At 42.8% G+C, this 10,971-nt stretch overlaps 2 protein-coding genes across 4 annotated transcripts; both read right to left on the bottom strand.

Moving 5' to 3' along the window:
* Window positions 1–4,788: 4,788 nt before the first annotated feature.
* On the bottom strand, window positions 4,789–8,382 carry LOC120670197. The gene is made up of 4 exons (XM_039950261.1): window positions 8,241–8,382; window positions 5,853–6,128; window positions 5,342–5,723; window positions 4,789–5,228 (listed from the first exon to the last, which is right to left on the bottom strand). The coding sequence occupies exons 2-4, from the start codon at window positions 6,060–6,062 to the stop codon at window positions 5,209–5,211; spliced, it is 612 nt and encodes a 203-aa protein (XP_039806195.1). The 5' UTR covers window positions 6,063–6,128; window positions 8,241–8,382; the 3' UTR covers window positions 4,789–5,208.
* LOC120670196 (U-box domain-containing protein 12-like) lies at window positions 8,286–10,856 on the bottom strand. 3 transcript variants are annotated; one of them, XM_039950257.1, is made up of 5 exons: window positions 10,515–10,855; window positions 10,321–10,437; window positions 9,813–10,229; window positions 8,627–9,718; window positions 8,286–8,401 (listed from the first exon to the last, which is right to left on the bottom strand). In XM_039950257.1, the coding sequence occupies exons 1-4, from the start codon at window positions 10,848–10,850 to the stop codon at window positions 8,657–8,659; spliced, it is 1,932 nt and encodes a 643-aa protein (XP_039806191.1). In that variant the 5' UTR covers window positions 10,851–10,855; the 3' UTR covers window positions 8,286–8,401; window positions 8,627–8,656. The 3 variants fall into 3 exon arrangements, with proteins under 3 accessions (XP_039806191.1, XP_039806190.1, XP_039806194.1); XM_039950256.1 differs by lacking the exon at window positions 8,286–8,401 and having other exon boundaries at window positions 8,403–9,718; XM_039950260.1 differs by lacking the exon at window positions 8,286–8,401 and having other exon boundaries at window positions 8,414–9,718; window positions 9,813–10,236; window positions 10,515–10,856.
* Window positions 10,857–10,971: the final 115 nt, after the last annotated feature.

Here is a 10,971-nt window from a genome sequence, read left to right as displayed (position 1 = left end):
CGGTCCAAATGATGCATTGCAATGCAATGCTGGCTACATACCTACCTGCTGTGAAAGCAACTACAACTTCGTGGTACCTGCTGCGTAATTTCCTTTCCTCTTCGATCTGCTTATTAATTAATTATGTACATAGGAGTATATATTATATATATATATATATATATATAGATTAAAACATCGATCCATAGATGCTCGTTTGATTTCTTGCTGCCACAAATTAATAAATACATGCATGCTCTCGGTGGGGGAAGCTAATTTTTGGTCGACCGTAGGGAAGGGTTCCGTACGATCAATCTTCTCATTGTTTTTTTCCTTTTTATGGTATGTTTTTATTAGTTTCTAATAAATTTTCTTCGATTTTTTTTAAAAAAAATTGAAGAGAAATGGAAAAATTTTGACAAGAAAATTTTTGAAAGAGAAATTGTGAAAAAATTGAAAGAAAAATCAATTATAAAAATTTGAAAGGGAAAATTTTTGGGAAAAATTTTGCATTCAAAACCAAAGATGAATTTGGGTGGAAATAAGAGTAAAATGCACCAAAGGTCCACCAATTTGGAAGGGTGTGTTATTTAGGTCCACAAACTCCAAAAATAATATTTCTAGGTCCATCAACTTGTAATCTGTGTCACTTAGGTCCATAAACTTAGAAAACATTGGTCTATAAACTCTAATGGTGCATTTTTTGGTCCATAAACTTGTAATTTGTGCCACTTAGGTCCATAAACTCTAAAAGTGCATTTTTAGATCCATAAACTCCATCCATGAGCAGTCGTGCGGCCACAGGCGCGCCTACAAAGGTCGCACCAATATCGTTGTCCATGAATATCTTTCAACCACCGAGAACCACTCTGGATTGACCTAAATCTAACGTCGTCATGAGATTTTTTGCCACAACATCTGGTGCCACCATATCCGGCTACTCGCTCCATGGAGGATACAATATCCCTAACCACGGTACCCATATTGTTGAGTCTCTCTGTGACATCCTCCACCTTTCCCAAGTCACCACTCCATCCTCTCCACCCATATTATTGGGTCATATCTAGATTTAAGCTCCATAACTCACCAATGACAGTTTGTAAGCTTCCCTTTGAATCCTAGTACATGTCAATAACCTCCAAAATAAGCTTTTCATCCCTCCTGTCTCCTCTCCCTATGCTCTTGATTCAAAATAGAGGCTCAAATTTCACCCTTCTAACTCCAGCAATGTGTGGGCACCGTGTAGATTCAAGTTGGTGCAGTATCAGTGCATTAAGGTTAGGTGGAGGGATGGGCCTAGGTGACACAAATTATAAGTTTATGGACTTTCAGAGTTTGTGGACCTAAGTGATAGAGATTACAAGTTTATGGGCCCAGAAATGCAATTTCGAAGTTGATGAACCTAAGTGACACCCTCTTACAGGTTGAAGGATCTCTGGTGCATTTTACTCTAAAGAAAAAGGTAAAATCTGGAGCCACCGCACCTCCCCACCGGCACCGCGCCACCCCATTGACGGCGCACCCCCTCCCTCCCCCCGCGTCAGGCCACCACGCCGCGTCTCCCCACCGCCGCCGCACCGCGCCACTCCAACGCCGCCGTGCCTCCCATCACCGACCAGCGCTAGTCACCGCCCCATGCAGCCGCCTCGAGCGCGCTGTCAAGTTTCTGCCTGGATCATCCAGAGGAAAGAGAAAAGGGGAAGGGGAAAGGGAAACGGGAGGAGGAGACTCATGAGGGACGTGCTCAGGAGTGGGATCGACTGTAAGTATGGTAACTTACCGTCAACCGTAGATTCATAATTGGGGCTCTGGTTCCGTTTGCAACCGGCATCACTGGACTTTGGGTAGGCAGATTCCACCATAACAAAATCTTACCAGCTAAACTATTCGCGGTTCGCTTGAAGTGATGAATATGACTATCTAGCTAGTTCCAGTTATAAATTCATCCAACCAAAAAGTTAAGCTAATAGAATAATATAAGTGATTCATACACACACATACCTCCAAATAAAGAGAGCATGCAGACGACATGGAAGATACCACCATGCATATATCGTTCGTTCCAAATTATATATTGGTAAGTGGAACAGCTATAGCTAGATCCTCACCCGGCTGAATATATGACCATGCATGTCCTCGTTTGGCACGGCTCCCTACGAGCATAAACCCAAATATATAGTTTGTTTTTTTTTCTTACCACAAAATAAAGCCGCTTAGCATATATAGAAGCATGCAGGAAATAAAACAACGGGCCGGGTGTTCATCCTCCGCGTTTCTCATAAGCAAAAATAATTAAGATTGTCAAACATTGCTTATCAAAACAACGTAACACAATCACTACTAGGAAACGGTCCGATTGAAAACAAGCATAGGTCTCGGTTCTTCAACCGAGACTGAAAGTCTCGGCCTTAGACATCGGGTATTATACATGGTACCCAAAGCCTCCTTAGGTACTGATTGGAAAAACCAACCAGTAGCTCAAAGAATGCCTCTCTGACGCAAGCTGCCGGCCCCTTAGGTATCCCTTAGGTATCGGTTGGCTTTCTCCTTTTTTTCAAATCATATTTTATTTCAATTGTTTTTATTTACTATTTATTCTTTTAAAATGCTACACGTACTTGAGCTCTACACTACTATACGTCCATTCATCACGTTCAAATTAAAATGATGTATGAAAATAATTGAAAGCTAATGTCAATCATGTAATTAAGTTATTTAGCTATAATAACATAATTACAAATATGCAAATAACTCGACGTCATGTTTACAAACAAACATGCATGTCATGTTTATAGTGCAAGTACTAGGTCCCCTCACGATGTCGATGCGGAAAGCCTATTGATGTGACAGTTGTAGTAGAACTCGCCTTTAGAATCCAAGATCTTCCTCATAATGAATCATATGAGCTGCTCGCCCATGGTGTTAATCCTATCCACATCGTAAACTTCATCTCTTATTTTGCATCATATATCATTTTACAAAAAAAATATTAATTCATCGTGTTAGTATAATTAGGAAAATATAGTCGAGGTCCTCCGTCGTAATCCTCCCGCATTTAGATAGATTGTGCATGAACTCGCATATGTCGTACTCACACCAATTATTTACTTGTTTTTTTTGTCTCGAAGACTATACCACATCACCTTGGCAAGCAACTTCTTCTTGGTATGCACCCTCTCAATGTCGTCTGGATCATCGTGAGGGATCTTATACCGACAAGCTTTGTATATTGGATAGGCATCCAAATTTTTATACTCCTCACCACGATAGAGGATATAGTCGTTAGGACATGCATGCATTTTTTGTGTGCTTCCAATCCTAGAGGACAAACAGTCTTTCTTGTCTCATATGTTGTTTCGGACAATGTGTATACCCTCGAGGAGTAGGTTTTTATAAGTTTCAGCAACTCCTCGAATCCCTTGTCAGACAAACCATTTGTTGCCTTCCATTGCAACAATTACAATATGGTACCCAACTTTTTGTGCACTTGTTTACAATATGGCTACAATAAATGTTCTGTTGTCCTCTGACATATACTTCAGATCTCTTGATTCCTTTTCAGTTTCGCAGACTTCCTCTGCTTCGCATAGTATCTGACCAAAGTCATCTTCTGCAGCATGTCCTGCAGCATCTTCAGTTTGTTTTGACCAAAGTCATCTTCTGCAGCATGTCCTGCAGCAAAGTCATCCAGAAATAATTATTTTGACACTCTTCAGTTTGTTTAGACTATCAGAGAAACTCGACTATTCCAGGATAAGGGATTAATTTAGAATGAATTGCCACATTCACAATTAGTCCCTTATCCTAGAACAGTTGGGGTTCACAATTCTTTTATATACATTATTAGAGTGCCAAAATAATTCATTCATATAAATTTAATCACTTGCTAACTACAGCTAAAAAAATTATCACACATATAAAATAATTGTAAACTAAATCACTAACTATATCTAAATAAATAATTATTATATGCATACATCATTAGAGTGTCAAATTCACTAGCTAATTCATACAAAATAACAAATTTCATGTGTTCATCGAATATGAAAGTTAACAGTCAGACCTTGAACTTTGTTATAAAAAGGAATCCACAATGTTCACATTATCATTCTCAGTATGTATCTCTCTATCTATGTGTCTATGTATTTGTCTCTCGCGAATGAAAGAGAGAAAGAATGTACACATTGTGGATTCCTTATAATCGAATCAAGGACACATCATATTTACAAGATCACTAAAATCACTAACTCACTTGCTAACTACATCTAAAAATAATATAACATATATAAAGCAATACTAAATTGACCCAATTTCTAACTACATCTAAATAAATAATTATTGTATACCTAATAGTTAATATAACAATTACAAACTAAATTACTTGCAAACTACATCTAAAAAAATTATCACATATATAAACTACATCAGGTGCTAACTATATTAAAAAAATTAATTGCTAAGTCATGGTAAAAATTGCTAACCTTTTTATCAAAAATTCCTAACCTTTTTATAAAAATTCTCGTTCATTAGCACCGGTTCAAGGTAACAACCGGTGCCTTTGACTACTGTAACTACTGGCATCGGCTCGTGGCAAGACCCGATGCTAATGTCTGCATCATTAGCTCCAGATCGTGTAACGACCTGGTGCTTAGCCGAGGGCATTTGGCATCGGGTCGAGGAAGGACCCGGTGCCTATGCACCAGCATAGACACCGGATCCGGATCTGCCGCGATCCGGTGCCAAATGCCATATGCTGGGCTCCACAGACCAAGAGTACCAACTGCAATATCAGTTAGTACTTTTGGTCTGTTTTCTAATAGTGAATGTATTCAATATGAGTCTGTTAACAAACAGTCATGTGTCATGAACCAACCACCATACAATGCATCCCTACACACACCAACCACCATCCCAATCTCGGTTTCATCCATGGAAAGAGCTAGCTAGCAAGGCAACAACATATATAGTATTATCCGTACGTCACAATTTTGCGTTGCTGTTGCATGTTCACTCAATCAAATCCCCCGGCCCTATCAATAGATGGAAAATGAATGGGGCAGCGAAACAAAAACTTGAGCACTGGGCTGCCCGGCAGCTAGCCGTTGAATCCACCCAATCCATCTTCTTCACGAGAAACTGAGAAAGAGAGGCGCTTGCTGTTGCTGAGCCAACCATCGTCGCCTCTACTCACATCTTCCTTGATGGATCAACATTAATGAGATTATGCCATTACAGCTCTAACACCACAACTGCAAGTCAATCGAGAAGCAGGTGAGGTGTAAATGCATATCACAGGTTCAGCTATATATGATTAAGACTACTAGCAGACAATAAGCAAACGAATAATGCAGACACAACTTACAATCTGAATCCGTGGTGATCCACTGTCCCATCCTGCAGCTGCCCTCCTCTCCTTCCATGTTCTTCATGCTATTTGGACTGCCGCCGCCGCCACCGCTGCACAGCATACTCTGCTGGCTCATGGATGACAACCTCGACATGTAGTAGTAGTCCTTCCTCGATGGCGTCTGCTCTGACACCTTTGCCGGCGCCGACATCAACGACAACGGTGAATATGCAACCGACGCTGACGAGCAGCTGCCCACGTCCCACTTGAAGCTCAGCTTGCTCGAGCTGCAGCTCATCTCATCACTCGCCTCCTCGTGCTTCTGTTTCTGCTGGCGCCCTCCCTTTGCAGCTGTTCCGGCTGCAGCGCCATCCCTTCCGTAGAAGCTCAGAACCTTCTGCAAAAACACATTATTTCAGCATACAATCATCTACGTATTTGCTGGATCTAAACCTTCAAATCATGATTTAGCTCCTAATCTGAGTCCAGCGTGGGGAGATAATCAACAAATTGAACCTATATATACCTTCCATTTCTTGCCACTAACAGTGGCGCCGTGAGGTCTGGCCTGAGCAGCCAGCTTCACAAGCTCCTTCACCCGTGCAACTGCCTTCTTGCCGTCGATCCTGTGCACCATCTTCTTCATTGCACCCTCAACTATGCCATGCTCATTGAAGATCGGCAGCACTTTGCAGCCAATCAGTACAGGGCCGGCAGGCTCGGCAATATGACCCATCCTAATGCCTCCTCAGGGCTGAGACTCGTTGCAGCAACCCCAAACACCTCACTTTTATTGCATCCTCTGCAGATGGGCAGTGTTTATAAGGGTTCATTACAAGCAGAAGCAGGTCGATTTAGTTAGGCAATCAATGGCTGAGATCAAACAAGTGGGAATGAACCAACGCTTGTGATCGTATCAGACATAGGATCCCAAGAGATGGATCAGTATCATCTATCATATGATTGTAGCAACATGGTGGGCAACATCATATCACATGTGGAGATAGAATAATATCACAATGGATGTTCTGGTTGTAACAAGTATAAGAATCGTGATTAGGTGCGTGCAGTTGCGGTCAAAGTTGGACACTACTACTACTACAGAGCAGTAGCATTTTAGATCTCAACCAACTTGCATATTTGTTTAGCAGTTTAAGCAAAAGGATTAGATAGAAGCTGTGTCATCACATTAGCTAGATGCACCTATTGATTATTAATTTAGAGGGATCAAAGACAGATGAGATGAGACAGATTAAGCAAGCAAATGATATGAGCATGCATGATTAGTTGGAATGCTGTCCTTCGCGCCGCTTAGGTTGGCCATGTGATGCATGCAGAGGAACGGTGTCCCTGAGCTGCGGCATGTTACTGTGTACTGACATACTCAGGAGAAGGCTTATTTTTATAGTTATACTTCTGTACCTTTTGTCTCACTAGCTACTTTATATCATATTTGCTATTTACCATGCGTGGTGCATAGATATCTTATTGAACCAAAAAGTACACCGATAGTTCATGGATCAAGAAACAAGAGATATACCAATCCCTGACTTATTCTAACATTAAAAGTATATATTACCAAAGGCATTACCCAGACCTCATCCCAGGAAAGTAGAAAACAAAAAAGGAGACCCTCTCTGAAATAAAATGTGTCAGACATTTCAGTAGAACACGAATTGTATTGCCAAATGCTAACTAGTCCATCCAGGTGAATTTCTCATCATAGAACACATGGTGGCTCGTGAAGCTGAAGTTATCTGGCCCATTGAGAGCGACACATGAATCTATTATAAATAGTTTTAGGTTGTGGAAATGGCTTTGTGCTAGAGTTGAGTTAGTCAGAAATGCAAACGAATCCACAACACAGGGACACTTGCCATCACACGAGCTGATGAGCAGCGTCATGCCTGTGATGTACTCTACCTAATCTCAATTGTCCGCAACAGCACCAGATCTTCTTAAGTCCCCCAAAAAGAAAAAGAAAAAAGATATCAAGACATGACTGACATGGTCTAAAACGACCAGAATTTGTGAACAGCACTTTCTCGACATCTAGTTATGGTATCAACATGTTGTGCGTTTGGCATACCACAATGTAGTGATGGTTCATGACCTACTGGTCCAGTGGGCTCAGCTTTGCCATTAAAATATTTCTTTATACCTTTTCCCTTGTCATCTTCAATCAAAATGGTCAGTGTGTATGTTTATAGTTTGTTCCAGAATAATACTAGCATGCAAGTAGCTGCCAACAAGTGATATGATCCACGTGCAGCATAACCATCTTGTCTACTTGGTTTGCCATCTGCTTTTCCATTTTGCATCTAAACTTTGTATGTGGCCTAGTGACGTGGAAATTAGAACCATAAACAAGTGCAACAATGATTTGAGTTTCTGGATTGTTTACTTTTATTTTTCTTATTCTTTCAGCATAGCCGTCATAGTTACCAACAACTTTCTGAATCTTCTGATTGCAAAATAGATTTTTAGCATTTAGCTGCATATTCCCTCAACCTCAAGTAATCAATGCTTAAGCATTTAGCTTCCATCCAAATCTTGTTTGACTCCCTCAAGTAAAGAGTATCATCAACAGCAATGGTACTGAGCTCCTTGTTGGTTATATGCATATTCCCATGGCATAAAAGGAGTTCAGAGACGACATTCAAAAAGGGATGGAAGGTACCACAAAAGGACAGATAATAAGAGATATCATGTTAATCTTACTGTAATCTAGAAATCAATTGAGAAAATGAGCACAATTTTTTCCCAACAAATCAGATATTCTGATAATAGCAGAACGATGTGGGCCTCAAAGGAAACCAAGCTAGATTAATCCTTGTAATGAATGCTTAAACATTCAAGAAACAATTTAAAAAGAATTCAAAACTCAGTAACAATTTGCTGAGAGCAAACTTACTTCAAATGAAGCCACCAAAAGTACCAACCAATGAGCAGAGCCATAAAAAGCCTTAATGGTTTCCTTTCTCTTATTATGCAACTGAAGCTTCAATCCAGATTTCCTGGTTCTAAACGTATTGAAATGTTCCATAAAGGGGAATGGATTTGCATGCATGGAACCTGAAACAATAATAACCACCAAGTTGAATCACATACAGATGTCTACAGTATCCTTTTTTCAAATCAAAAGTACATCTTGGGCTGACTTTCAATATTATACAACCAATTTACATGTTTACAGAAAATTCTTAAAATCTTAACACTCCTGCCTACAGATATATCTCAAATGTCAACACTATTAAGAGGCATTTAGTATTTTTGTGTACAATATAGCAAAGCCACAACCTCAATTCAGAAAATCTACAAGGGCCAGGTTCAAGCTTCTTCAGCTTGCCGCATGAGTTCCAGAATGCTAGAAGATTTTCTCTTTGCACGGTCCGTGCCAGACTCCAACAGTTCCTTGAGTGCATCCTCCGCTCCAGCAGCTTTTGCAGCCCTCGTTTGCTCAACATCAGCACAACAAAGCGACCACAGAATGGCTGCAGCGTTTTCTCTGTTGCGAGGAGACCCTGTTTTAATTACCTCTACAAGTGGGGGAATCGGATCCGACTGTGCAATTACAGCCCTGGCTTCAGGATTACCAGCAAGGATAGCCAGAAGAGTGAGTGCCTCATCAGTCATTCCCCCGGTAGGATCCACCAAGAAGTTCATCAGATGGATGACGATTCCAGCTTTGACTGCTCGGGTCTTATTTCCCTGATATATGCACAGATTAAAAATTGCTGTTGCTGCATCTTTCTTGCCTCTTGGGCTCCCATCACACAGAAGATTAATGAGTGGAGGTATTGCGCCAGCACCACCAATTGTAACCTTGTTTTCATCGACAACTGACAAGCTGAATAATGTGGCGGCTGCATTCTCTCTGGCTTCCATGCTCCCAGTTTTCAGCACTTCCACAATTTTAGGGATAGCATGAGAGCCCACAATGCTTGCCTTGTTGTTCTCATGGATGGAGAGGTTAAGAAGCGCTGTGACAGCATGTTCCTGCGTTCTTGGATCCGAAGAGGAGAGTAGATTGACAAGCAAGGGAATTGCTCCTGCTTCAGCAATGCATATCCGGTTGTTGACATTTCTCTTTGCAAGCAAACGGATCTCACCAGCAGCAGCCCGCTGCTCATCTTGGTTCCCACCCCTCAGCCTGGTCATTAGCGAGACTAGACCAGCATGGTCATAGTCAGAGCTTTTTGCTGATTTCTTATCCCTGGAATTTGCCTTGTTCTTCGGAAGCTCAATGCCGTTGGCTTCACACCACTGAGCTATTAGGCTTTTGAGGACGAAGTTTGGTGTCAGTGAGGTATGTGAGAGAGGCTGCTGTGTCTTAGGGCACGTCTTGTGTCCAGAATCAAGCCATTTCTGGATGCACGATCGCTCATATGTCTGAAAAGAAGACAAGGGAAGTCTTAATAACAAAAGTGATGATGTATTTAAGGAGTAGAGCCATAATTTGGAACTTTGCACTGTGAATGCATACCTGTCCGCTGGAAACGATGACAGGGTCTTGCATGAGCTCAAGGGATATCGGGCATCTGAATTCATCAGGGATGATTGGAGATCTGTGCTTTATGGAGGCAGACCTGGCGGTGAGTGTCTCTGGTGCGGGAGCTTTTTCAGTGATGACACAGTCTTTGAGCTTCATGAGCAAGGAAGACATCTCCTCGACGCAGCCATCAGGTTCGCCGCCACTGGAGATGACCATCTCGTGCAGGGCGACAGATTCTTTCTTGATATCGGCCATGGTCTGCAGTTGCAGCTTCTCTGAGATCCTTGTGAAAGCCAGAGGGTCAAAGGTCTTGTCAGCGAGGGCGGAGGATATATCCTTTGCTAGCTGCGCGTCTGGTGGATCCGTTCTGGTGGCAGCCCTTTTGAACTGAGAATGCACAAGCGCGACCTGAATGCTTGCATAGAGTCGAAATGGGCGTTATTAGCGAGTCAGGGCAAGAGGGAGGGAGGAAGGAAGAGGAGTTGATCAGCCAGCCCACCTGCTCCTGCACTTCTTCAGGCATGTCGAAGGTGTGGTAAGGCAAGGCATCCAGGGCCAGCTGAATCTGCCTGTTGACGCTTGCGAAGCGGTCGAGCAGGCCATCCCCTCGCATTGCCTGGTCCATTCAATTTCAATCATAGCATAGCATAGTTTGGTTTGTCGGTGAGAGACGAGACGAGCAAGGTAAAGTACCTGGTAGATCTTGCTGCCGTCGTGAACTGCGCGGAGGAGGTCGCGCGCTGCCCCGAGTGCGTCGGCGAGAGGCAAGGCGCCCTGGAGCTGCTGGAGGAGGGGCGCGAGGAGGCGGATGCGGCGCGCGAGGTCGCCGCAGAGGCGGCGCATGGGCCCGCGCGGCTCCGGGAGCGCGGCGATCTCCGCCGCCACGCGCGCAGGCATGGCCTTTGCCGCAACAGCCGTGGTGGTGGGTGATAGATGGACGGCGGGGCGGGAGCGAATCGAGATCAGATCCGATGCAATTGAACGAAGCGGCCGCCGCCCCCACCAACCCAACGAGTTGGAGGAAGACATCCCTATTCCGGGCCGGCATTCCCTTCCTCCGGAGACAAGGTCAACTTTTGCGCGTGTGTTTATTTTTACAAAAGAAAAATGCGTTGCTTTTTTAACACCAATCTAATCTACTAATACAGTA

This window comes from Panicum virgatum, chromosome 4N (genome assembly GCF_016808335.1).
Source record: "Panicum virgatum strain AP13 chromosome 4N, P.virgatum_v5, whole genome shotgun sequence".
In the NCBI taxonomy this organism is placed as follows: Eukaryota; Viridiplantae; Streptophyta; class Magnoliopsida; order Poales; family Poaceae; genus Panicum; species Panicum virgatum.
Note: the sequence above shows the minus strand (reverse complement) of the source record. Positions and strands in the feature narration are given on the sequence as shown.

Bases quoted from the DNA above. Each gene is read 5' to 3' on its own strand.
- LOC120670197 (XM_039950261.1), bottom strand. From the start codon at position 6,062: ATGGGTCATATTGCCGAGCCTGCCGGCCCTGTACTGATTGGCTGCAAA. The intron at 5,724-5,852 runs GTATATATAGGT...GTGTTTTTGCAG, and splicing joins TTAGTGGCAAGAAATGGAAG to AAGGTTCTGAGCTTCTACGG. The intron at 5,229-5,341 runs GTAAGTTGTGTC...ATTGACTTGCAG, and splicing joins GATCACCACGGATTCAGATT to TTGTGGTGTTAGAGCTGTAA.
- LOC120670196 (XM_039950257.1), bottom strand. From the start codon at position 10,850: ATGTCTTCCTCCAACTCGTTGGGTTGGTGGGGGCGGCGGCCGCTTCGT. The intron at 10,438-10,514 runs GTACTTTACCTT...TGAATGGACCAG, and splicing joins ACGGCAGCAAGATCTACCAG to GCAATGCGAGGGGATGGCCT. The intron at 10,230-10,320 runs GTGGGCTGGCTG...GCAAGCATTCAG, and splicing joins CTGAAGAAGTGCAGGAGCAG to GTCGCGCTTGTGCATTCTCA.